Source organism: Haliaeetus leucocephalus, unplaced genomic scaffold (assembly GCF_000737465.1).
Source record: "Haliaeetus leucocephalus isolate CR32 unplaced genomic scaffold, Haliaeetus_leucocephalus-4.0 Scaffold362, whole genome shotgun sequence".
Classification (NCBI taxonomy): Eukaryota; Metazoa; Chordata; class Aves; order Accipitriformes; family Accipitridae; genus Haliaeetus; species Haliaeetus leucocephalus.
The window spans coordinates 9,313,539-9,341,213 of record NW_010972798.1 but is presented as its reverse complement, the minus strand read 5'-3'; the positions used below and the strand labels follow the sequence as shown (position 1 = coordinate 9,341,213).

At 46.5% G+C, this 27,675-nt stretch overlaps 1 protein-coding gene across 2 annotated transcripts in view; it reads right to left on the bottom strand.

Moving 5' to 3' along the window:
• Positions 1-323: 323 nt before the first annotated feature.
• IL1RAP (interleukin 1 receptor accessory protein) overlaps positions 324-27,675 on the bottom strand; it is a 49,134-nt gene continuing 21,782 nt past the window's right edge. Inside the window, exons 3-11 of one of the 2 annotated variants that reach the window (XM_010573073.1) lie at positions 20,269-20,554; positions 19,321-19,513; positions 17,299-17,464; positions 16,298-16,369; positions 15,019-15,148; positions 13,921-14,069; positions 11,620-11,769; positions 10,518-10,661; positions 324-1,048 (exon numbers count right to left, since the gene is read on the bottom strand). In XM_010573073.1, the coding sequence (XP_010571375.1) occupies positions 324-1,048; positions 10,518-10,661; positions 11,620-11,769; positions 13,921-14,069; positions 15,019-15,148; positions 16,298-16,369; positions 17,299-17,464; positions 19,321-19,513; positions 20,269-20,554 (2,015 nt within the window). Of the gene's footprint in view, positions 1,049-6,353; positions 7,756-10,517; positions 10,662-11,619; positions 11,770-13,920; positions 14,070-15,018; positions 15,149-16,297; positions 16,370-17,298; positions 17,465-19,320; positions 19,514-20,268; positions 20,555-27,675 lie in introns of those variants that run through there. The other variant, XM_010573074.1, reaches the window with a different exon arrangement.

The following is a 27,675-nucleotide window of genomic DNA, read 5'->3' as shown; positions in this document are numbered from 1 at the left end:
CCCAGCAGCAGCCCTGCAGCAAAAATGACCACGGCTGGGGAAAAGCAACGCTAGAGAAACACATTTTCAGCTCCACTTTGCAGTTTAACTTAAGGAGAAGGACCCAGGCGGGCAGCCCTGAGCCGAGCCGCTGCTCTGTGTGTGGCTGCAGGTCCCTGGCTCAGATCACCAGCACTGGTGATATTGCTGCAGTCCTCCGTGCCGGCATGGGACTGACAGTGAACGACACCGCGTCAGCCTGCGATATCATAAAAACATCTTAGCTGAGGCCGCGGTGAGTTTCTTTTGCCGGCCCAGCACCTGCGGTGCCGTCAGCCTCTTGGCTAGAGTACGTAGAAGTCGTTGTTGTTCGACAGGTCGCTGTAATGGCAGAGGGCGAGAGCGGGAGCCTGTGCCGGCGGGGGCTCGGCTCGACTTCTGCCCTGAACCCCCTGTGCCGTAGGCCTGCCCGAGCCCGGCTTGCAGAGATGAGCGTCCCACCTGGGCTCAGCCACAGCCCGATGCTTGCGCTTGAGTCTGCTGCCGCCATTGCAATAGGTCCCACAACACTGGCACGTCAAGAAGTGCTTGGCTCGGTGTTTGGCCTTTGACTCGGGGGCTGGGGCTGTCCCTCCGGGAACGAGAGTCCCTGCTGCGGTGCCCCGTGGGCCGAGCTGCCCTTTCAGCTGGCTCCTTCTCCTCTGGACGGGGTCCAGGCTGATGTCCGACTGGGAAGAGCAGCTCTCGTTCCAGCCAGTGCCAGCGCTCAGGCTGCGCAGCGGCAGGGCGAGCCGCAACGCCTTCCAGAACTGGGAGCCGGAGCGCTTGGACTTCTCCCCCTTCCAGGTGACGAAGGAGACGGATTCCTTCAGCTGGAGGATGCTGGGGTGGGTGCACTGCAGTGGCCTGTACTCTACCACGATAAGCTTGGTGGCGATGGCGTTCTGGCACATGATGCCCAGCTTGAACTCCAGGAGGCTGATACTCTTCTCTGTCAAGTAATCGGGACTCAGGACCACGATCATCCTGCGGCTCCTCTGGATGAAGTCGAACACAGCTTCGGTGGTATCTAAGAGTGCAAGGGCAGAGGAATTGGGGTGCACAAGGGGGAGGGAGCAGGGAGAGAAAAGCTGAAGGAAGCTGTTAGGTGGCATACCTGCACAGATCTCCCCTTCCCACAAAGGCAAACCTGGCACAAGCCCAGTGACTTTCGACTTGCCCACGCTCCTGCTGGCAAGGACTGCATGAGCAACAGCAGCATTTTTGCTTTGCAGTGGGTTTTTGAGAAGGCTGAAGTGGTAAATGAGAAGCCAGGATAAGCCAGGACCGTACTCTGACTTCTGCCCTGCATGGCATCACTGCTGCCCAGGGAAGTGCAGGCATTTGATAAAGGGCAGGTCTTGTTCGGGAACCACCTGCCCACAGCTCTGGCAGCCCTTTGCATGGGGGGAACAAAGTGAAGCAATCACGTCATCGTGCCACAGCTCGCAGTGACAAGGCTAAGACCCACCTCCCTCCCTCTCATGCTCTCTCATCTAGAAATGGAAGCTCCAAACTTAGAAAGCAAAAATGTCAGCCTTAAACCTCTCCATCAGATCCCCTAGCTTGATGGGGCGGGGGGGGGGAAGGTGAAAATACTGTCCTTCAAAGCATTTCTTGGGATTAACTGCAGTTTGTAAAGCTCAGCAAGATGCTTAGCTGGAATGGTGCCAGGCAAGGGCAGCATCTCTTTTGTTATGAATGTTGAAAAGCAGCAAACCTGAAGGATGTCCTTGGACTTCTATCTATGGCTTGGGATGCAGTAAGCATATTGAAGGTATCATGGCTAATGAGTAAGCAGTGGAAAGGGTGAGAATTAATAGGGCTGTGGCACTTAGCAAATTAACCCAAGCTGATTAACAGAACTGAAAAAACTTAAAAAAAACCCCACCCACTTACTGAGTGCTGGTGCCTGAGATGGGTGGGGACCTGAGGACAAGGTGGAGTTCAAGCAGGACAGGGATCATTGGAGTAAGAGCTCTTGCACACTGAGACAAAAGCCTCCCTATAGGAATGTCTTCCAAAGAGCTGTTCTGGGGAGAAGAGCTACCTGCTGCTTCCATTGCCTTTCACACTGCTAAAGCCTTGATTCCTCAGTCTGGAGACTCCCCTTTCTTCCTGCCAGTGGAACACTGGTCTTTTATATACATAAAAACACTGCTCCTTCCCTGCAATGGCAATGTCTCTTATTCTTCCAGCACTTGGCTCTCTCTTTCCTTACCTCACAGCAGAAGGTGCACCATGTTGCACCTGGATGCGTCTTATTTTAATATTGTACAGAGCAATATTTTTTTCTTATTTTTTCAAAGATACATGACTAGCTGTAAAACTCATTGTCGCTAGATTATTTGGGGACCAAGAACTTGGGATAGGAGAAAGGATTGAACAATAATATCCTAATGGAGAAAGTAAGGCACTGTTTGTTTCTTTAACATAATACTGGAATATAAATCAAACTATGTGAAGTATTTTTTTCTTGTATACAAGGTTGGGGGGGGTTCCCCCCCCCCCCCCAGGAAAACACTGATTCATTGAAACCAAAAGTAGATTATAAAGTCAGTTCTGTCAGAATTTTCACTTCATGCCATGAAATGTTCTTACCATCCTATTTCAAAGGCACAAAGAATTGTCAGCAATCTCCCAATTTACTGAGCCCAGACCTCATTCAAACCTTTCTATAACTGATTGAGATCTATTTTGAAATCATCCGAGCTTCGACATTTTGTGAAAGAAAAAGCTCCTCTGCTGGTTTGAAAGGTCTTTCTTTTTGAAACTGGAATCATAGAATCACAGCAAAATGTAGGCAGGAGCAGCCCCTGGGAGGTCACCTATTCTACCTGCCTGCTCAAAAAGCACAGGTTCAATTAATGTGAATGATTCCAACACTGCTGAAATGAAACGTTTTGATTGAGCCGACAGTAATGGTTTTCTTTTATCAATTTTGAATTTGCAACACTTTTTGAGACTTGGCATTTTTTTGGCAGGGAAAATGCTCAAATTCCTAAAGATAGATTTTATTTCTGAGAATGGGATGCATTTAGACTTGGCTGACCAGGATACCTTGGGATGTTCAGTTTACAATGTAATCCCAGCTCACGAAAAATTCTGAGTGGCCACTTCATAGTGTGCAGGCAGAATGGTCCCTCCCAGTGACACCAACAGCACAGAATGGGGCAGGCAGCAATAACACTGTGGGGGCTTTGGTACTGACAGAGTGGGGAATTTGATACTCTTGGATATATCTGCTTTATACTAAAAAAATCTATCTTTACTACGTGATTACGAAGGACACCGCATATTTTTGTTGGTTTACTCATGTCTACCCTAACGCGACCCAGAGATATAACAGAGGATTATAAGAGCCATACATTTGTCCCAGACCAATAAAAGCTGAGGGGTCACAGATCCCATACCCCATAGACCGCAAATCCCTAGATTGTCACAAGTCTTCATTTTGCTAGTGGTCTGGAAGTACTAAGCTCTTTCTCAACTTACCTGCTAGCATACAAACAAGGGAAAAAGCCAAGAAAGTGTCTTCAATGGGAAAACAGGAAGCTAAATGAACCTTTTCTACCCAACTACCTGGAAGGTGATGGTCAAAGCAGCCTAAGAGTGAGTTTGATTTCTGTGGTTAGGGCAGATTTCCAAGATTTCTGTTTAACATTCTGGCTTGGTCTCTCAAGCACAAGGAGGGCATTTCCTTCCCATTTTTCCATCTTGTGATTGCTGACTGAGCACTCCTTGGGTCAGAGACTTTCTGCGTGTGTGTGCCCACTGCTGGGTGACATTTGAGTGCTGCGTGTCATTGTGTTTCTGCTTGCATGGCCCTGGTAGCAGTGGTGGTGCCTCAGGATCTCTGCAGGCACACCATGAAACAGCCAGGAAAATGCCCCCCTCTAAGGAGGTGTCCCCACATGATCTCGATGCTTAGACTACACACAGTCATCTTTCTTTAACAGCCTTTCACAGACGTAATGGGGAGGAAAATGATACTTATGAGAAATGCACAAGGACTGAAATGCAAAAGTGAAAATGTTTTATTGAAAAGCAAAATAAACTACTGACACTTCACAGACCAAATAACATAAAGGCAAAAACATACAGAGAAGAGAAGGGAAAACTCTGGAACAGCTGTACAACATCAAATGGCATGGGGGAGGGAAGATATTTTTTCCAATTTGTGCCACGCTATTTCCCCATGAAATAACGACGAGGAATTTTGTATGAGCTGCATATTGATAAACATTAGGTTAGAGCACAGAAACTCAAATGAATCAACTGAACTAGACAGATGCTGTGACAGAATCCCACAATGGAAACCACACGTGGCATAGGATGAAATGGCAGGCGTATGTGAGGTGCTTTGCAGATCTGCATTACAGCTGGGACTGGGCTTTGCCCCTCACCTGACAGCTCCCAGCAATGCCAGTGGTAAAGCTCCCACGGAAGGGGAGCTGGTCCAGTGCTATTCCTTCCACACTGCTCCCTCTGGACTTCTCGGGCCCCTTTCAGACCATCGCAGCTTTTGCCTTGTGGGTGCCCTGCTGATGTCTCTCAGTAATCCTGTTCTGAGGTTGCAATGGCACCAAGGGCCGCTGCGATGTATGCCAGAGAAAGTCCTGGTCTATTATTTATTTGGAAAACTCTTTGAATAAAATCAGCAAGATAAATGAGGTGAATTTAACTTCCTAAAATAATCAGTCTTACTAAAACATCAGCAGAAGTTCTCTTGGTACCTCAGCCAAAAGTGAGATGTGATGTGGTGAGGTCTGGGATGTTAATTGAATTTATGTGTATTTTTGAGACTATTTCTTAAAAATCAAATTGGAATCTAACACAGTTCTGATTTGGCCTCAGGGCCTTTCCTCTGCCTGCAGATCTGGCAGCTGATTACAGAGACGCTGAAAACACAAACAAAAAGGTGAAGCTGGGCAAAATGATGTGGTTGCAATGGCTTCACAAAGCTGAGCATGGTTTTGGGTGCTATTTCATACAAATGAAGCTTTCTGGAGTGTGGGAAGAAGCAGCTCTGTCCCTCCACTGACAGCCACGGTAGAAAAGCTTGTAACAGCAAAGCTTTTAAGCACCTCTGCACAGATGAGGAGCTCCACTGCCCTCAGTGAAGCTGACTGCAATTTTACCTGCTTAAAGCAAAGCTTACTTGGGGCAGCGGGGGTGAAGAGGAAGGTGAGAAAGAAGCTCTATGTGTTCCACATTTGTACAGTACCTGCCCAACAGTATGTGTGGCTGTGGCTCCCCGCTGCCCTGGAATAACATCATTAATCATAAGATGCTAAGAGCAAGGGGCTTCACTGATGCCAGGATTCAGCCCCACACCTTTAAGACTGGGCTGTTTACTGGGAGGCCCTCAAACCTCCCTGCTCAGCTGGGTGAATAGTGCATAGACTCCAAATTGTAGTGCTTTTTTAATGCCATTATGAATAGATATGCTTCACCTGCTGGACACCAACAGAGCAAAAGCATGAGTCAGAGGTGACTCAGGAGCAACCATTATCAACAAAAAATAAGCAAGCACTTCGTGTGCATAATACTGAATTCCACAATTAAGTGGGCAGGCCCTTGCAGTGGAAGCTACAGGAGTATGGAGACACCCCCAGAGCTTGTAGTTTCATGTGAAAACATTGTGAACAACAGTACCAGTCAATGCCAGAGTCCCACTGTGCTTCGGTCTGTCCTACAAGGGAAGGGACACTCCCCTCCTTGGTCTGAAAAGCCTGTCTGCTGGGGATTAACTCACCAGGTCCTCTCCTATGTCTGCTGCCTCCCACTGAAGCAAGGACTGGTACTCAATGGTTTTTTTTATTTCCATTTGTGCAAAGCTTGCAGAAGCCGAGATACATCCTCTGTTCTGCAGCTCTGGGCTGGAAACAAGACGGGTGGAGACTTGCTTTGTAACGCCAAGGCTAGTTTAAACCTGAGCCCTGAATTATGAATGGGTGATGTTCATAGCCAGGCAGAGAACACTGAGTCTTCATAGAATAGTTTGGGTTGAAAGGGACCTTTAAAGGTCATGTAGTCCAACCCCCTGCAATGAGCAGGGACATCTTCAACTAGATCAGGTTGCTCAGAGTCCCATCCAACCTGACCCTGAATATGTCCAGGGATGGGGCACCTACCACTTCTCTGGGCAACCTGTTCCAGTGTTTCACCACCCTCATCATAAAAAATTTCTTCCTTAAATCTAGTCTGAATCTACCCTGTTTTAGTTTAAAACCATTATCCCTTGTCCTATCACAACAGGCCCTACTAAAAAGTCTGTCCCCATCTTTCTTATAAGCCCCCCTTAAGTATTGAAGGGCCACAATAAGGTCTCCCCAGAGCCTTCTCTTCTCCAGGCTGAACAACCCCAACTTTCTCAGCTTTTCCTCATAGTCTTACCCAGCTGGACAGAGCTAGTAGTTTTTAATAAGTTCAAATAAGTTTGTAGGGTCTCCTGGGGAGTTGGATATATATCCAGTGTCATCCCAGAGGCCTCGGCAGCACCTTGCGTGATGCTTTCCCCCAGCCAGCAGCACAGAGACAGTAGGCGGGTTCAATAGTAAATTGGGGTTCCTTGCAGTGCTTGTGAAGTCCCTGAGTTTAGAAAAAGGCATCTCTCAGACATGCTCCATGGCCTGTACTGATGAGATATTTCCCCTGGATTACAAGCATTACAGCCCTGAAGGATCTGGGGTACTCAAGAGACTGCAGAGTCCCAGAGACTGACCACTTATTAGTAGAAATGCTACAATACAAATATCACCTAGCAGAGCTTTTTTTAAAATGCTTTTGTAACAGCCATTTCACATTGCCAAACTGTCTGAATGCCCCTGCTCCTACAGAAACATGGGGAGCAAAGATGAGGAGCCTCAAGAGTTTATGCTCCCCCCACAATGATCAGCACGATATAGCTGGGACATGCATGAAAGGCTCTATACTGGAGCCACCTTTCAAACTGTTCTCCAGCCTCTGCAACAAGGACCAACGACCAGGAAGGAGTGAAGCTGCTTAGGAGAGGAAAGGAGCTCTGTCCTGGATGCTAACAAAAGTCCCATAGGAACTGGAGCTAGGAGTACTGGCCTATGCAAATACCATGCTATCACAAGGTGTTGTCTGCATCGCACCTGGATAGCCCAAATTTAGATGCTGAGCCCAGCGACTGTGTGGTTGATGACAAGGACATGCATTTGCAGAGAGGAGGTGTAGGCATCTTTGGTCTCTCTACTGCCAGGGCAGTAGAAAAGCTACAGGGAGACATGACTGTCCTCTACAATGCTTGGGACACAGTCCTTCATGGCAAAAACCCTGAGTTCCTTCCCACTCCCTGGCCTAACTTGTGGATTTTGGGGGTTTGTTTTGTTTTGTTTTCCGATGGTGTCAAACACTTTTCAGGGATACGCATGAGCCCTTCAAGGCTCAAACTCCTGCTAATTTTTTTCACTGGCATTTCCACCTGCAGCTGCTTCCAGAACCTGCCCTTTGGGAACTTGGATTTCTCTCCTTTCCATTTAATGACAGTCAAGGCCGCCTTGGCCTGCTTCAGCTCCTTCACTTTGCTCTTCTTGATGGCTTTGTACTGCACTAGAATGACTTTGATGTTGCCCTTGGAGGCCATATTCTCTAGACCAGCCTTGAGCTCCAGCAGGGCTTGCGTCCCCTGCAAGACGTAGTTGGGGCTCAGGACAACAACCAGACGTCGGCTTTTCTGGATGAAGCTGAGGGTTTCGTCTGTGACAACTGGGAGAAAGAAACATTGAGGTGGTTAGTGATGGCGGAGAACATGCTGTTGAGCTGCTAGTGTGACACCAGGTGTCTCTTGAAGGGGACAATAAAATCCCTTGGAGGCCCTTTTTAGAGACTATACTGGTGCTTCCCAACCCTGCAAGCGATTCCAGGTAGGGCCTCCTACACCATGGCTGGTACCCACTACCCCATACAGTGACATCTTCTACTCCCAGCCCTAGGCTGCCTACAGATGTGTTTCCTCCTCCACATGCTACACGGAGATGCCTGCCGTAGCTACATCTGAAAGGCACTGTACTACGTGGCAGTGACACTGCCCAATGCTATAAGGATGCCATATGGCCAAGAGGGCTGCTCTGGTAGGCTCAGATTTAGCTTTCTTCTAGTGAGAGTGGAAAAAGGGGCGCTCTGGAGCAAAGCAGGAAAATTGGAGCTGGACAACATATGACCTCAAGGAAAAAACTCAGCCTGAAGAGGCGTCAGGAAGCCCGAATGCCTATGCTTACGTCCTCCTCTGGCAGATGTCCAGAGTGACTCTGGGTAATCCCTTCACTCCTCTTGCCTCAGTTTCCCCACACCAAATACACACAGTAAGTATCTACTTACTGTAGATAGATTCCCTCCCTGAATGTCCTCATGGGTTAATTTGCTTTGGAACTACTACCACCCTAACTCCTGTTACTCATCCAGCTGTTCCTGTTGCTGTCATCGATGAAAGCAGATTTGAGTGTTTCTAGAAGTGACAAGTAAACTGCTCTGAGGACTTTTAATGAAGTGTCCCAAAAGTGATACCCTTTATGCTGGAGACATGTCATGGTAACTGTGGATCCTTTTTGATTTTCTAACATCTGCAGGTAGACTATCCTTAGGCACCTTTCTGTAATTAATGTGAAAACTCGTTGTAAGTGTGAATCCTGGTGCTTGCACTCTCTGCTGCAGAATCTCCCACACTTCATTGACAAGGGAACGCTCTTGACTGGTCAGAAAATACAATGGAGAATAAAATAACTCTGACAAGCAACTTCATTTAGCTGTCAAGCACATTTGATTAGTCCCCGTCAGCAAGCTCCCAGGATAATCCATCTCCCACTGTTTCTTCATCAAGGACAACATAACTCTCTACCTGTGACTCAGATGAACACTCTGGAGGCATGCCACCAGCTGCCAAAAGCTATTTCCTGGCTCACCGTGCTTCCCCAAGAAGGAGATTAGTCAAATCCTAGCTAAGAAGCAACAGGGAAGCCCCAGCAGCGTTGCAAACAAGCCGTGCGATGATGAGCCACCGCAGCAGTGCTCCGGAGGGCTGGCGCTGGGCTGAGGCTGGTAGTGACTGCCACCGTAAGCAGGGATGGCAGCGCTCTGGAGGTGAGAGTGAAGGGCAGGGAACCCAGGAGAGTTGTGCTGGGAGGAAAATGAGACCCTCCAAAGGGAAAGGGGAAGGACGGCAAGAAGTGGTAGAGGGAACAGGAAGGAGATGTACATCTTGAGGAACAACCGGTGAGAACAGCTCAGAGCAAACCTGGTCTGAGCCTGGCACTGGCATCAAGGAAACAGAGCCTGGAAGGTGCCCTGCCACATCATCCAGGCTCTCTCTGGAAGGAACAGCACCAGGATTGCAGCTGTCTCCCTGCACCCTGAGGCACAAGTATTTATTTGCCCTCAAACTTAGAGGTGCTGTGTCCTGGCAATGATCTAGGAGATAAAGATAACAGATCCCAGACTGATTCTGCTCCCTCTGTCAGACAGCTGGGCTGGGACTGCAGCAGTCCCTCCTGTCCTACCCAAAAGGGACCCCAATGGACTTTATCAGCACAGGTTCTGTCATCAGTGGGGTCCTGACCCAAAGCCCCAGAATTCAAAGTGGGGCAGTCTGCACTGGTGAAAGTTCAGGCTTTGAACTTTTAGTAGGCATCAGGGATCATACAGCCAACTCAGTCCCCGGGACACTAGAAATGTAAAGCATTGGCTAGATTTGTACCCTTGCTGTGGCACCTGTGTGACTGTACACATATCTGGAGAGTTTCACAAGCTTCCATTCTTGGTGATTCCCTGCAACCCTCCAGCAGACACTGTGTCCAGAACCTTGTACGATTTAGCTTGAAATGGTGAAAAACAAATCTACATCTTAGTGAAGAGATGAGTCTCACTACCTGCAACAAAGTACTCGTAATCATAGCAACTTAATTGTATGCCATGTTAGACACAGACTCTCTAATTAATGAGGGTGAGCGGGAGGCCTTCTGGGAGGGCACATTATCTTCTCACTGATGTTGGCGTGGTGCTCTCCACACCTCCCTGAAGCAGACACTCCTGGTTTTACAGGCACTCACCATTACCCTCTGTGAGCTACCAGTCTGGTCCAGTATCACACTCCCCCTGCCTCTTTTCTTTCTAGCCTTGACTTTATCCCCTTTTTTTAAGGCAGCTTAGAGGGTTTGCATGAAGGTTGGTGGTCTGATTCCCTCATGTCGATAGATCAATCACTCCTGTACATCACTCCTGGGGAGAGCAACTGAAATGACCAACAACCACCACTTGCCCACTGCAGCCTTTTTGGTGGCCTGGAGCATCTGCAACATTGTCACATGAAGCAAAAACATTAGAAAATACCAACAAGAGATCGTTAATGGAGATGGGGGAAAAAAAACCAAAGGATAAAGTTAATCTGGATAAGCCAGTTCCTATCAATTATCAATACCTCAAAGAACAATAAAAAGAGGATGCACATGGAGCACAGCCCCTTGTGAAATACTCACTTCCTCCAGGGAGGCTGTCTCTGTCAAAGATACACAGCTTGTACCCAAACTCATTCTCCAAGACTCCCCGCAGCGTCAGCAGCACAAATTCCTCCTCCTCCGCGTTGCGTGCGTAGGACACGTACACATCATACTCCTTCCCGTCTGAGCATTGGAAGCGCAAAGAAACACAAACGGCAGAAGAGACACTTGTGATACTGCACATGCTGAGCCTTTGACTTACTTCATGGGAAAAGCCAATATGAAGGTTCACTTTGAGCTCAGGCACCACAGGTTAAGACACATTGATTTCCACAGTTACAAGACAGCAGCCCTGCCTCTTTGACTACCCAGCCTGAACATGCAGGGTATTTGGAGACTGCTGGGTCACTGAAGGCATGAGACCGCAGCAAGATAACCAACCCATTCTGTCCACAGTCCTTTTGTCTTTTGACACCTCTGACACTGCTTCCTCTCATTGCTGTCTATCCACATGAGCAGTCCCACCAGACAGAGACTTGCACCCTGCCTACACCCTCCGAGAGCCGCCGCACCCCCTTGGCAGGTTCACACCACAAGCTGCGAGGGCTCAAACACCCTCCTCATCCTACAGAGGAAGAAATCTCAGCTCAGAGTCCCAAGAAATGAACTCCCAGCAACACAGGGAAACTGTGGAAGAACTGAGGACAGAAGGGTGATTTCCAGACCCATCCTTTTGGATGCCTTCCCACATTTTAAAGCAAATCACCCTGGATTTGTGAATCCTTACATAAAGTCACCAGAGCCACTGGAGACTTACTGAAACTTGATAACTTATCTTGACCATCTAGATCGGATGAAACAGCTAGGCATCAGCAGGGCAGTGCCCAAGGGATTCTGACGTGTCCATACTTCACCTCTGCAGACAATACAGAGGACTTCTCTCTCCTTTCCCCCAACCCAAACCTGACTCCTCTTGCTCTAAAATGACCCACACAACTGAATGCAGGTATAGAAATGGAAGGTCAAAATGTCATTATGCTGTGAAGAAGGTTAAAAATACCTTACATGAAGATTCCTCTATGAAAACATAGGGACAAGCCTGTAGCAGGATAAAATAAATGTAAGCCCTTTAGCTCCTTACCTAGAATGGTTTCATCTGTTCCAAAATGAGCCCGATAGAAGAGGACCATTTCAAACCAATAAACGTGATAGATGACTATCAGCACCACAATGAGCAGGATGGTTGCCCCCAGTCCACAGGCCAGCTCCACGGTGTACTTCGGTGCCACAACTGGGTTCAAAAATAAAGAGGGGGTATGGTTTACAGAACAGGTTGGGCCTTCAGTTGAGCAGCAACAAGCCTGTGTCACATGCAGCCAAATACCACAAAGGAACAGCCAAGAGCCAAGCTGGCCCTTCAGAGTAAGGTGGCCAAGCCAAGGTTTTTCTGGCAGGACACATGATGGCTGGCCACCCTGGAGTCCCCGTTCTGGGCTACTAGGTCTGGTTGGGCTGGCAGAGCAAGTCAAAGCACAGGCTGGACTTCGGGCTCTGAGCAAGACCCTGGGAGCAGGCAGATGGTAGAATGACCTGTTGATGGAAACCACCTGCACAGTCCAAAGCCAGCTTGTGAACATGACCTTCTCAGCACTATATGCAAACTCTTGGGGCAACACAACAGCACTCTACTTCTAGGAGAGCCAGCCAAAGCTCACCTGCAGCAAATAAAGGTAATGGCCACCACCTTTCCCTCCCCATCAAACACGCACAGTTCTTGTGGCTTGTCCCAAGACTGACAGCAAGTACATAACTAGCCATGGCCTGATTGTTTTCCACCAAGAAAGAAGAATTGGAGTTCATTACAGAAAAGTTGAAATGCTTGCAAAGAAATAGGACAACCTGTGGACATCAAGCCCGAATATCACAGGCCCCCCTCCAACTCATACGGTGTCTGTCATGCCACTGATGCTTCTTTGTATTAAGGACAGAAAATAACTCCACTAACTGTAACCCTGGGCAACTCCATTTTTATGGCAATTCATGTGGCAGCTGACATGCACACTGGCAAACTGCATAATAAAAGAACAGCAGTGAGTAGAGACATGACAAAATTTCAAGATTTAGTAAGTTTTCTTAGAAACTGAATTACAAAAAAAGAAAATGGAAGGAATTTAACGACTTTCATTAGGTGATGAGCAACAGAAAGTACATGAGAAGGAGAGGGAAATCATCCAGAAAAAGCAGGAAACATATATAACCTAATGTAATGACAGAGCTGGAGCCAACATATATAGCTACTTGCTAAAAAATGGAAGACAAGTGCTGAGGGGCTAGGTTCTGGCATGCTTGATGTTCCTATGTGCAGTGGGATGGTCTGCAGTGAGCTTAGCTTAAGGTTTCTCTGCCAGCAGCAGTTGGGAATGGTTCTTGAATTTTTCTGTGGAACAGAGCAAAAAGGAGGGGTGGCGAGTAACCAGGTCTGCTCAGAGCAAACCCACTCAACTGCTTAGGAGCAGACAGGGGAGGAAGAGAGAGGGTAGTGTGGATCAGTCCACTAGAAAACAGCATTTAGGCACTGCTGTATAGAGAAAGAATCCGAAGATTTTAGATTCACTTCTGCTACATGTACAAACATTATCATCCTAGCAGAATTATGTATGTAGGATGAACACACTGGCAAATGGTTTTAGCCTCAGTTGTGTGTTTGGTCTATTGTTCCTTCCAACCTACAGTAAGCAGGTATTAAAGCTCTAGATGAGGTTAATAAGGAGGTGGAAATATCCACCTTAATCAGGAAACCTCACATACCTATAGTGAGGGCTCAGTTCTTATTACTGACAGGTGGGTCTGGGAAACAGAAACAAAGTCTTTGATGAAAGAAAGATATAGGAAAAAATCCACATTGAACAGAGGTGGATCAGTCCATACCATCCATGCTGAGATGGCTGTATCTAGACTGAAGCATCATCACAGCAAGGAGTAAAACCACAGAGTGTCGCGGTTAGACTGTCTCACTCCCTGAGCAATGTCAACGAGTGCAGTCTGCCTTCTGGAGGATGCCAAGTGGTAGCCGTTGCATCATGCAAAACCCTCACACAAGCAAGTAACACAAAATCATTCCAAGCAGCCTGTCCCCTCAGGTCTACTTCAATTGTGGTACATAGATGGGATGAGAACAACAGGTCTATCTATCCCTCTCTCTCCCCATGCACTTGACCATGGTAGGGTATATGTGGCATCTGTCCTTTGCTCCCTGCCTCCGAGAAGTGGTGCAGTATGACAGCAATAATACAGCAGTGCATACAGAACAGCATGTGTTGGGGAAAAAGGCCTGATGGAATTATTTGTTCCCCTACTGTTTTGCAGGGCAAGGCTCCAGGAAGAACCGACAGGCCTCTCTGAGCATGCCTCATTTCACACCCATGCTCTGCAAGTATTTTACCTTTCATGTGCACTATGGCCTGGCGATGGTCCTTGCCTTTGGCGTTTCTGGCATAGCAAGTATAATTCCGTTTCAAGTCTTCTGGTGCGGCTTTTGCAACTGTTAGAGTCCTTATGATAGTTTTGTCTTCAAAATCTCTAGTAATTTCACTGTAAGAGAAAAACTAGAGGATTACATATGTGAAACTGCAGCAAGTTCTTAGTGGCAAATACTCTTTTCCCCGATATAACCTGACGCTTTCTTTAAAAAAGCCAAAACACCTAAACTGATATTTATAAATCGATACACATTTCAGATTTTAATACAGTTGCAGCTGTTTCTTTATCTGATTTTCCTTAATATTTATTTTGCCACTCATAATTTTCTAGTTGCAGCTGTGTCACATTGCATTTTAGAGATAAAGGAAGTTCTTGCCTACAAAGCAACAAGACCTCATGAAGTCAGGATTCAGAGCCCACATCGCATTGTCTGTGCAATCCTGGATGAGTCACTTTTGTCTCTCTCTACCTGAACTGATCATCTGCAAAATGGGGATAATAGTATTTCCTTTTGCCTTTCCTTTTTCTACATAGGTTTGCGAACCAGTTGGGGCAGCAACTGCTTGCCACATGTAATTCAGCACCCAGCAAATGGGACTTTGAACCTCATTTGGGTTCTTCATGTAACTGAATCTCTGTTCTTCCTAATCAATACTAAGTATAATACTACATTTTTGTTTTCATCCTCTGTTTTTTGAAACATTTTTATCACTTATGCTATTTGGGAACATTCCTGTAAAGAAAATTCTGTCTGCCCCTGTTTTAGGAGTCCCACAATAGCACCAGCTGTTGGCACCACTACCAGGACCTGAAGAAGTGATAATGTGAACTGGTAAACAAAGCTCCCTCAAATCCTTCTGTAAGACAGGATACTGTCCAGGTCTGGAGGCATCCTCATCATGGCATGGTGCAGACACAGGGGTTTCTGATTAATAGGGAAGCGGAGGACTTCACACTCCCTTGCAAAGGAAAATGGGACTATTGCACGTCTGTACCCACACCTCTCTGCAGGACCCAAGAGAGGGTTAGATACAAATGAAAGTTCACATCACTATGTTACCTTTGTGTGACTTTTATCTTGGGGTCTGTGATGTCATCTGTGTTTTTCCCATCGATGGTCCACCACACCTCAGTCCGGGAGTCCTTCAGGAAAGTGAAAAAGACTTCACAGGACAGAACAAGGTCATCTCCTGGGAAGAAAGGGACCATGGTGAGGTATTGCAAAGCAGAAACAGCATCACCTTGACTTTTGTGCTTTCCAGCGATCCTACCAGCCTAAGCTCTGCCTCCTTTCAGGAGGGAATGAGGCCAGCATCCACCTTCAGGCATCTGGTAACAGTTTAACACCCTGAACATGTTGATTTATGACAGACAAATAAATAGGAAGAAGTATCCTGCCTTCTCAAATGTGTTGTAAATTCCTTGACTGCACCAAGTGACCCACCCAAAGGGAGATGCTCCATGCCAACCACTTCCTTGGAAAGCCAGACAGTGTTAATCATCCCCACTGCACAAGGGACAGATGCCATAAAGCAAAGGATCCAGCTCCACAAAAGCATTTTGGTGTGGGAACACTTGTTCAGGCATTTAACTTCCCCTCAAGATCAGGCTTGGGAGTGTGAATATCTTTGTGATCAGCCCATAAGTGATTTTATCTTAGAGTGACTATGGAAGAAGTCTGACCTTCTGAGCCAAAAATGCTGTGCGTTAAAGTGAAGACTCTGCTGCTCATCATCATCATTAGCACCACATTTATTACAGCAATGTAATGGGACACGATCCATTCAAGATAGGGAATTGCTCCAAAGAGCTATCAGTGTAAACAGATGGGGTGGGGGAAGGGGTATGGTACCCCTTTACACAATGCTGTGAGGCCAGCAAAAGGAGAGCTGTCATTCGTTAGAAAGTAATCAGCCAAGAAGGGAGAGATGAGCAAGAAGTGGCCAGAAGGCTGAAGCCACTGAGGGGCTGAATGAGGGAGGGTTGGAACAAATGACAGGGACAGGGCTGAGACCAGATCCTACAGGAATTTCTCTAAGCAGCTGAGGGTCCCCATTTCATCTGCTTCTGCAGCTGCAGTCCTGCACCTCCATGCCTGAATATCTACCTTTATTCGTGCTTGGAAAAATAAACTTTTAAAGCCATGCTCTCCTATTCTGGCATCGAGAACTGGCAGTCCACACTCTCTGCCAGGCAACTTGTGGCAGCTCGCGTGCTCTGCAAGGGAAAGCACCAGGGATGCAGTGGAAGGGGAGAGCTTCCATGCCTGGCTGGGTCTCCCCATCCTGGTAGGCAGACTGCCAGGGCAGCAACAGCAGGCAGCAAGCGTTGCAATTTACCTGCTTCCACTTCGTAGACAACTTTCTCATTTGGAGAGGTGAATTGTGGTGGCAAGGCCTTGTTCGGAGATCCTGCAGGAGAGAACAGAGAGCCCCCCACAGGGACTTTATGAGAACCTGGGGTCCTTACAGCCTCACTCATGATGCCCCCACGCCCCACTGCAAGCGCCCCTATCTAACATGTGATACAATCCTGCTGCAGAGTTCCATGCAAAGAGAAATCTAATCCTAGTCCCCAAACTCAGGGCCAGACCCAGATTTTGAGGCTTCTCCAAAGTTCAGGTAAGTCTAGATACAAGTTTTTGGACTTCTCACTTCAGAAGAGCTCCATACCCCTCTCATCTCCCACAAGGCACAACCTGTACCAGTTTCTTTTTATCGCTGCTTCTAAAAAACAAAATACAAACATCATTTCCTGTCGCAAGTATTTAATTCAGCTCTTAAAGCAGCAGTTGCCATGGAACTCAGCATGTGCTCTACTGTTCACTAGGTTTTTAAGCTCTGTCTGGCAGGCAGACTAAGCCCTTGTGTGTGGGATGACCTGTCCAAGCACTGGGCTGGGTAACTGGAGCCCTGCCTGGCTGATTAACAGTCTCAAGGCTTTGAGATTGCAAGAAGACCAAGGTAAATGGCTATAATGGGACAATCCCACAAATAACGACAAGCAAAGGGCACTGGAGACAAAAATGAGCAAGAATGCCAAGGTTATGCATTCACATGCCAGCAGAGGGTACCCCTGGCCATCTCATGGGCTGTACCTCACCAGCCTAAGCCTGGTCACCCTCTGTGTTGTTTGGGGCATTTGACATGGTGGTGGGTAGGACCTCCAGTGCCTGGGCAGTCACACGAGGCTGACCCCAGCAAGCAAAAATATACCAGGTCAGTTGGGTAATGCAGTTTGAGCACAACCACAAACGGACCCTGTGACAGACTCTTCCAGCCGTTTTCACCACTTATGCAGCCATCCACCTGCATTTTACGCATTTTAAAGTCATTCTTACCCACCACCTTCATCATTATGGTTCTGGTGAGATTGTAGGTTCTTCCGTGGTCCTTGAATGTCACAATACAAGTGTAATTCCCTTTGTACGCGCTGCGGACAATGCCAATGACAAGCCTGGACCCTTGGGGGTGTCGCTCATAGAAGCCATCCACCAAGTTGCAGTTCTGGAGTTAGGCAGAAAAACACTTGAGTTTGGGGATTCAAAAGTAAAGATACTGGTTTAAATGCTACTACAAAGATCTGTTTTTTATACTATGAATATGATACTTGTGATTGTGATGTACGTTGGACCTATATACCATGAACTTTAAGCATGTTGGAATACAAACTGGTACGTTCACCTTGAAAATGAGGCGATGAAGCAGATGACTCTCATAGTTTTATCCCACTTTAAAGACAGACAAGTTTATAAGAGAGACATCTCTGATCCAGAACTACACTTGCAATCAAGGTGAGCACCTCAGCAGAGTGAAGAGTGAAAGTAAAGAGACAGGAAGAAAATGCTGATGTATTCACAAATGGATACTAAGACTAAAGGACATGTCCCCCTTGATGTCAGCGTGTCTAACTCTTTCGGGACTAATTAAGCTACCCTGACTGACTTCAGCTGAGGATGAGGTCCCAAAATTGGCAACTGGCAAACGAGAATCTGTAGTACAGAAACCTTAATAGCTCTTCTCTTTCTGTCAGGAAAGGCAAGAAACCTCTGCCAAGTACCAAGCTAGAGATCCCTTTTCAGAAAAGGGTTATGCAGATGACATCTTGATTGTCATAAAACCCAAAGATGTGCACATTTTCTCAGAGATTATTTCTGAATGGTACATTTCCAAATCAGATACACCCTAATGGGGCAGTTTAAGACAGGGGTCATATACCATTTTTAATGATTTTTATTAGGCATGGAATGACTTGCTGCCTGAAAAATTACTTCCATGGGGCTTTTTGTTTCATTCTGCTAATTGATTGTTGAGATGTGAATTTCAATGAATGGTACAAGCATAGCATTTCAGCTACTCAAGTGAAACTGCTCCTCTTGGATACAAAAGTAAGTTTTTCCTGAAGGGTTTTAGAGTTGGGCGTTTTCTTTTGGGGGGGTGGTGGGTTTTTTTGTTTGGGGTTGGGTTTTTGGTTTTGGTTTTTTTTTTTTTTTTAATCAGCAGATGTATTTGTTGCCAACTTTCTTTATTATTAAATTCACTCATACAGAACCTTCTATCTAGAAATCCAAAAGCGCTTTATAAGCAGTTAGATAATTCAGTGCCATAACCCTCTGGCTGCACATCCCCTGAGAATTCTTATTCTCTCTTGACTAAAGGCATCCACCTAAAGAAAAACACTGAGGTAAAAATTTAATAAAATTGAGCAGTAATTCTGTAGGCAAGAGCCTGAGGATGGCTGCAGACAGCCTAATTATCAGAGCAATATGGAGGGTGGACTAGGGATGTCTCCATCTTCAGAAAAGAGGTTTGCTGAATTGTGTCAAACAGGACACCAATGGTCCTTGCAAAGGCCTGATACACAACTTAATCTCCTGACCTCAAAGGATTTTGGAAAAATGCTGTTTTCATTAGCAAGTTTGGGGGGTTTTTTGTTTGTTTTGTTTGTTGTTTGGGTTTTTGTTGGTGGTGGTTGGTTTTTGGGGTTTTTGTTTGTTTGTTTGTTTGTTTTTTTAACAGAAGAGGGAATATGAATCAGTTTCCTTTACAGGAATAGTGACTGGTTTACATAGCAGGTCAGGTACACTGCCTGCAGCTGAACTGAGGTTCCTAAATCCCTGCTAGAGTATTCTGCACTTGTGCATGCTGGTCAAAAAAGTTTCAGTGTTACCTCTCAGTTCCCTTCCAAGAGCAGTTTTACCCTTGAATTCAATAGAAACAAAGCCCTTAAAATTAGTAAAGCTTCATTAACAGCTTCATCACTGGTGAGACTCTGAAACATAGCTCCATGATTCTCATGCCAACCATTGCTTTTTCAGATACAACACTGCATTCCCCAGACTGCCCAAATAAGTCCTTCTTACCAAGTACCACTTGACAGTTGGTGTTACACTAGCAGGGTAAAACCCATCAATATCTGGACATATGATCTTCTCATGGTAATGCTCCAAGTAGAACATCTCCTCGATGGGTTTTATTGAATGGCTTACACAAGAGTGTTGGTCTTTCGGAACAACCTCCAAGGGAAATGCAACTTTGCTGCAGTAGGTTGTATTTCTAAGGACAGAGGAGGATAGGGGTGATTAGTTGAAACTTATTTACTCCTATAGCAGTGGAATGAAATAAGAATCACATCTGCAATAACAAGCATCATAGCACCGATGAGGCACATACAGCCTTAGCTGACTCATTTATAAATGGGAAAGAAAACACCATCAGAGATGGCCACACTAGCTCAGAAAAGCCTATAAAGATGACTAACAAGCAACATCCACTCCCCTGCTGGTAAAGCAGATAATAGGGTCAAAGACGCGATGAACAAGAGACAATGGAAGATCAAAAAGAGCTCTTGTGCTCAGTGCATAGCAGATGCTATGTTCATTTTGTAGCACACTTAGAGAGACTTTTAATTTCCTAGAAGTCTGAATCTCATGAATCTTTGCCAAATTAGCATGTAGTCAAAACATTACCCCTGCATCTAAAGCTATTTTTACTTTAGACATACAGATCACTTCTTAATGGTGAGTGCCTGTGGATTTTGCCATGGGCTCAGCAATAATATTTTCACGGACACTTGCAGCCAGCAAGGAGAGGCACACTCATTAATGTTTGCAAGGCTCCAAGAATTATTACGATGTAAATTGGCTCAGCACTGAGCGGTCTTATAATTGTAACATTCTTTTCCCATTAATGCTTATGTAAATGGTCTTCTCCCTACAGAAAGATCTGGTGCTAACAGCATAATTTTCCCACTTCCATGAGAGTCCTTTGATTATACTGAAGACATACAGAAGCTGCACTGCACAACCTACCTGAGCATGCATGTATAATTCCCAGTGTCATTGAGAAGAGCAGGCCAAAACCAAAGGGTGTCTTTCTCCTTACTGATGTGACTGTCTGGGAGACGAAAATTAATGGGCTCCTCCAGATCCCGGTCCTGCCCGATCCTGTACCAGATCAGGGTCAAGCCAGCAGAATGGGCTGTGCTGTAGTTGTACTTTAAGAAGGTCTCGAAAAGCGGGCATTTGATCTTGGCAGGTTCCCCATCATAAATCTGGATCTGCTTCATGGTGTCCACACCCCAGTCATCGCAGCGTTCTGCAGCCAGGAAGAACAAGGTACCTTAGTCTGCAAGTCTGCAGGGGAAAAACAGCTCTTCCAGGTTCCCCACAGCCCTTGGTCCTGTCCCCGTTAAAATCAGAGGCAAAAAGGTAGTGTTTTCAGTGGAAGCAAACTGGGCTTTTATAAAGCAGAACAAGAATACCATGTTCGTTTCTAGAGAACCTGCAAACCTCTACTTTCATTTGTACACCTCCTACATTTCTTCGAAGTTATTTATCCCCCATCAGGACAGTAGGGTAGGATAGGATATTCCTGCATAACACCAGGCTTCCTAGAGAGCTCCAAGAAAATTCAGTCCTAAAATCTTGTGTGGGAAGATAAAATTTGGATGAAAACAATGCTAGAGGTGTGTGTGCATCCAGGCACAGTGACAGGGAAGATGGAAATAGAGGTGTTGAAATAAGAGGGGAAAAAAAAAACCAAAAAAAAAACTACACAAACATCAACCCTCCCTTAGAGCTATGGGCCATGGCCCCTGCCAGAAGAAGCTGAACTGCGGGTTCTGGGAGCGAGGACTGTCTTTCCTGTGATGCATTCATGCAACACCTGTGCACGCTATGAGAACACAGAGAGTACAAGCACTAATAAGTGACATGTAGCGACTGGCAGCAGGTTCTCTTGGGGATCCCCAGGCAGCCTCCAGGTGCAATCCCCAAGCACAGTTCAACAGGCTCAGCGTGGCTCACAGCAGACTCAGGCTGACATAGAAACTGGGCAGCATGAGAAAAAGCTGTGCAGTGCCCTTTTTCTTTTCTTTTTTTTTTTTTTTTTTTTTTTTTTTTTTTTTAATTTATCCTTGTCATTAGTGACTAGTTTCAGGACAAAAAGCACAGTCAAAACCCATTTCTCTTCCGAGTGTTTCTCTCCACTCCATTCCTCCTACCCGTCAGGATGCCCAGTCACAAAAGGACTCTGTGCAAGCAAAGCATGGTACCAGGGTGTTGGCAAACCTGAGAGCAACCCGCGCTGCCGGCGCCAGCCGAGACACAGAGAGAAGCTGCTGTCACTGCATCTCCTGTCTCCGCGCACGGACAAGGCAGAGCATGGCACAGCACCTTCCCAGCGCATCTCTTGTAGGTGCTGGGAGGCATCAGCTAGGGCAGCCTGATGTTTGAGAGCCCCAAATGAGTCCATCAGGAGAGGGGGGTGCTGCCTGCAGCAGTCCCTGGGAGCAGTGTCTCAGCATATCACAGGCACACCAGAGATGACACTGCAAAGCCTCTCTGGTTTGCAGATATTAGAAGATCTCGGACTGAGAGGAAAAACAGAATACAATATGCTCTTTGAGCCCAATTCTTCTGAACTGACTTCACAGGCCCAAAGCAGGATTTCTGGCATTTTATCTTCCTTAAATAGACAGTGGGATGTAGCTTGGCCCAAAATTCATACTTAATTAAAAAAAGCAAAGAGATAAACCTTTGAGAAGATGGCCCACAGCGCTTAAAGGCAGCAATGCTAACTCCTGTAGCTCAGCAATGGTTAGTCACAGTGAGGAGGAATCTGGGCCAGTAAGAATAGAAATGTCTTCTGGCAGGTTTACACACAAATGTAAATGCAAACTGCACTGCTCCTCCTGTGGTATGCCAAACACCCATATGACAGAGTGCTTCTTCTGGAGGAAGAGAAGGAGTTGGGCTAGGACGAGACAGGGAAGCTGCCCAGGGTACAAGTATTTGCTAGTAGGAACCCCAAATCCAAATGGCTGGAGAGTGCCATCGCTCATCATCTAAGAAACACGTAGCTATTTATTTCAAAACTGCACAGCATCATCCACTACAGCTGCTACCACAGCCATCACCAAGACTCATTTTAAAAGACCAAAACACTATTGGAAGCCTTATACCATGGGAAGGTGCATAGTCACCAGTCACCACCATGGTCAAGGCCAACTGGAACCAGTATGCTGCTTTATGCTGGTGGGGTCAAGCTACTGGATTAGGCATGGGCAACTTTCCATAGTGTGGTAAATGAGACAAATGAGCCTGCCAGAGATTGCCTGCTAATTGCATGATAAAGCACAGATTGCGGGCCATTTGTTTTTATAAAGAAAAGCTTTCCCTCCGAAAGGAGCAGACCTGTGTCTGTAAATCAGGACACCCAGGTTTTCTTCCTGGCACCTGACTTTGCTGTCTCCTCTGGGACTGCATAAAGGCAAATTGTCCTCATTACTTCAAATGGCAGGACTGAAGAGGAAGAAAACTACATAAAACATTACAGTACTGAAATTCTTGGAGTCAAGATCAATGAAATTTGCTACCACAAATAGCTCTTGCATTTTGCAACAGCTCATAAATCAGCATTGTAAAACTACTTACCTGTTCTACCTCAATGAGTTATTGAAAATAAATACAACTTTTTTTTTTTTTTCTTCCTAGATTACTCAAAAGCAATGCATGGGCCTTGTCGTCTGGGCTGGGGAAGAGGCGACTGTTACTGTTCTTTACTATAAGACCTGTACCTGGAGATTTTGTCTCAGAGCTGGCTAATTCGCCTGACTTCAAGAACACTGTCACACCAAACAGCTAGTCCTAAGGCTCCCCACATGCGTCCTGCCTTGGGGTGCTGCGTGCTCTGAGCTGAATGCCAAACACAGCACATAGCCATGCTGCTAATGAGCAGCTACACCAAAGACCACAAGAGCAGCCATGCAGCTTGAGATCACAGGCTGCACTTGCCACCCTCCTGGCAAGGGCTCCTCCTGGCTGCCAGGGCAAAGCCAGCCCGGCACGGCTCCAAGGGCTCAGGGACCAAAGCCATGACCCATCGCTCACAACAGAGATGGCAGAAACACCATGGGCTGGAGTGAGACCTCCTTCGTGCATAAAACACCAAGGACAGAAGTTGTGGTGCTTCGCACAACTTCCCCCCTCCCTGTGCCTTGCTGACAGTAATACTGCTATTTTGATTTTTGGGGGTGTTTTATGCCTGAGATTGCTGGACTCTGCCTGACACGGCACGTGAGGGGACTGCAGGCATCCCTCACACACACACCTTTGTGAGCTTCTCCCTCCTCGGGTGTGATGTGGCTCTTCTCCCTGTGCCAGCAACCTCCTTTGCCACAGTGGCTGGGTCAAGCCCAGACAGCCAGCTGCACTCCCTACACGCGTGTAAAGCAGAGGGATTGCTCACATTATTATTGCTATAATTTTATTTGCATCCAACAGCTCCCCGCAACATTTTGTGCCACTTCCACTATTTTAACCTTTATTGGACATTCAGAGCCTTTTTGCTGCTAACATCAGCATGCAGCTACTTGGATGCCAGTCTAAACTGGACACAGCCTGAAAAAAATGGCATGACTTCACACTGAACCTCACTGGCATGAAGCAGCTCCCACTATGAAAAAACAATAATAAAAAAATATATGTACACACACACACATTGATATATCCTGACTCCAGTAACAATATTTGAGGGGGCATTGCAGAAAGACACAAGGACCCAGTTCTAACTGTGAGAAACAGCACTAACTTCTACAGTGCTATGCCCATTTGCAGCAACTCACACTTGTTTTCACTGGCTAAGCCTAGGAAGTGAGTTTCTTCTCTCTTGAAATATTTCCTGCACAAAACAGCCGTCGGAGTTAAGAGCAGCTCCTGATTAAATTGAGTGGGCTCAGCATTCATGCTGTGACTTCAGAGGTTCACTAACAAATAGAAACCACTGAAGAGATGGGGGAGCTATATGCAACTCCATGGTCCCTTCCATGCTGCAGCAAATGGAGCACTATGCACATAACTGAGGGATACAATAAAATCTCTAAAAATCCACCATCCCACAAATGCATCCTCCTAGAAACGCCTCTGCAAAACACTTTGAAAAAAAGCCATCTTTTTCTTATTACTGATGAGGTGTACTGCAGATGCCTCAACTGACCCCTCTTTTCTGCTGGGTGCTCTGTAATCACACAGCAAGGCAGTCTATGACCCATAATACATACCTGTGACAGACAACGCAGAAAAAAAGCAAGAAATGGTCCTGTTTCCACAGCCCTGCTTAGGAAAAGGGATAAGGATTACACAGGCTGGAGGGAGGCTGCGTGGTGGAAGGAAACACCCACCTCCAGCATTGGAAGAGAAAGTGCAGACAGAAAGGTCAGGGTAAGGATGTCCATCTTGATTTCATGTGCCTTGAGATAAAGATACGGGTGGGCTGCTGGGCTACTGCTCCTCCCTGATGCACACTGGGATCTGGGTGAACTGGCAAAGTTAACTCCAAATGTCCTCCTTGCTTAGACTGTATGTTGCAATTCATGTTCATAGGGGTATCTACTACTGCTACAAGGGACAGAAACCTCTTCTGTTACAGAAATAGTCAGATCTGTACTGTTTCTGAATCTGGTGTTACAACACCCTTAAACAGCAGGTATCCCAAAACAGACTCCTTCTCAAAAGCCAAGCAAAAGCTGAAGAAGTGCCTTCTCCAGATGCAAAGTAGAAAATGAAAGGAGAGAAAAAAAAATAATGATGTTGCTCAGCTGCATAAAGGTGAAAACAGAAATTTCTGGAAACCTTTCCCAACCTTTCTCTTATTACACTGATTTACCCCGTTTGGAACAGAGCTCTGCATACACACACCTGAAATGCTCCTGAGATGCATCTGCAGCACCCATTATAAACACCCACACAGTCAAAACAGAGATGAAATTGGTGAAATTATTGGGATTTTTCAAGAAAAGACAAACTGCTTAACCCATGGATCAAGAAAGAAAAACGGAGTAAGGCCACATCAAGAAATGCCGTCCCATTTTGTCCACAGTTTGGCATTTTTATGCAGTCATTTTAATTACCTCCATTTGAAAAAAAATTCTCAACCACCAAAACTCTACCAGCTCCACACCACTTCCACCCCTTCCCTCCCCTGGGGCTACAAACAAAGGCTTTCCCTAGTTAAAATTTCTGTGAAGAAATAATAAAAAGCCATCCTTATGAGAAGCCATCTATCATGCCGACACAAAATTACCCTGCCATTTGCCAAATCGATGCTCCGTTTTTAATCGCCTCTAATTTTGGGAGGGGACCTGCCTTGCATGCAGACTGGGACTGTGCGGCAGCAGCAGGACACGAAGCCATCAATGCTGCTGGTTGAATGACACAGCAGACCCCTCTTCCCTATTCCTTTTCAGCAGCAGCAGCAGCAGATGGGGCTGCACTATCTCAACAGCTTCCTACTTTCTTCGGCCGTCCCTGCTGCATTATCTTAAAGCAGAGTTGATATGAGTCAGCCTCCACCTGGGGAGCGCAGCCAGGCCAGAGGTTAGCTTGATGAAAGAATCAGCATCGATAAGGCAGAAAAAGCTGGTCACGCAAAGCGATTAAGTGAGAATTAATCATTACTACCTTAAAAAAAATTTTACCCCCACCCTCTTTCAAGCTCACAGCAGTCAGTGAGGAGGCAGCAGAGGAAGCCAGGCTGAATGGAGGAGTTGCGCTGTGAGCACAGGAGGTACCAGCTGTGGCCAGCAGCCACGCGCGCGTGGGTGCGCTTTCCATTTACACCAGCGCCAGGAGCACCCACTTTTCCACTGCGTCTGCGTTTTTTCCTTTCACACACGCATCCTGCACACCAGCACCCCGTGCTCCCTGGCTGCACGCTTCACTCAGCAGCTGAGCAATTAGGCAGCGTGGCAGGGCAGCGTTTCCCATGCAGTCTGTATCCCATCTGACCGTACAACACGGCGGAGAGAGGGTAACATGGAACAAAACAAATGAGAACATCTTTCCTGAACTGGGAGAAGAGGCACAGACCTAAGCACACTGAAGTTGGTGGGAATGACAGAGAACTTGGTTTAGCCCTAGCCAAGATCAGCTAGCTCTCACCATTTGCTCCCACTATCTCCGCAGCAGCAATAGTGGTCAGAGAATGCCTAAAAACTGGTTGTAGCTCAACGCTGTCGTGGAGGCTCAGCCTGGAAGCTTCGTGAACTCTGCAGGTATTTTATAATCTGACTTCCAGTGGAAACACATCAAAAAGGGCCTGTCATAACCTTGTTGCCTTCCTCCCACAGCCTCTCCAACAGAGGCAGTAACTGGAAGTGGTCCTGGCACAAACCCCCCTGTGACCGGCTCCGACGCACAGCACGCAGCCCAGCCCCATCCACGCAGATCTGCTGCAATGGCACTGGCAACGCGGTTTTATACTTCTCCCAAGTCTCACCATATTCATCCCGCGTTGACAGTGAGCTGTGATTCACCCCATGGAAGCAGCTCCACTGGATGCTGCGCATGAGGACAGAGTCTCTTTCTCTCTCCCCAACCGCTTTTATAATTTAAATAGATAGGACAGCTAAGAAAGGAAGAAGGAAAAGGACTTTCTGTTGCAGAATAGCTCATAATTTTCAAAAGCACTTACACATTGTGGTTGTTTAACTTTAGATCCTGAAAGTCTAGTTTAAACAGTTGTGATGGTCTGCCTCTGCCAAATTCATGAAAAACAAGCTGACTGCCTAAACTTCTGTTGACTTCAGAGGAAGCAGCCAAGGCATGACATCCAAAAAATGATGATTCTGTAATGGAGCCCATAGCTTCTGACTCCTAGTTTCCTTATCTAATCAAGCACAGCCTGTAACGTGGGGAGGGGTAGTTGTTTGTGTCTTTCAAAACTCCTCCACAGTGAGCTCTATGCCTTCACTCTCTATCTGTGCGTAAAGCTGTGTTTACTGTATGTGGCACAGAGTGTTTTGGTTACCTCCAGCAACTGGGCCAAAAAAAAAAAAAAAAAGTATTCAGTTTTCTCTAGCAAGCTTGACATGTTTTCCTGGAGGCTTTTTTTAAAATTGAGATCAAAACGATAAAGGTAGGGGTATGAACTGCTTCAAAGCCTGAAGGAGAAAAGGAGCAAATAGCTACTTTCCATCCCACTTCATTGAGGAAATTGCTGCATGAAGCAAAGCAGAACAGCACGGGAGGAAGAGAGATAGAGAGAGAGAGGAAACAGAACGGCCCATTGCAAAATCATCTGTAGGAGAGGCAGCACGAAAAGGAGGTTTACCTGAGTAGCACCACCACAGAGCTGTGCTCAAGCTGGCAGGGGCTCTTCTGTATGCCTGGGACATCAGACTGGGACTTGACGAGGTCCAAGCTCAACTCTTGGCTCTG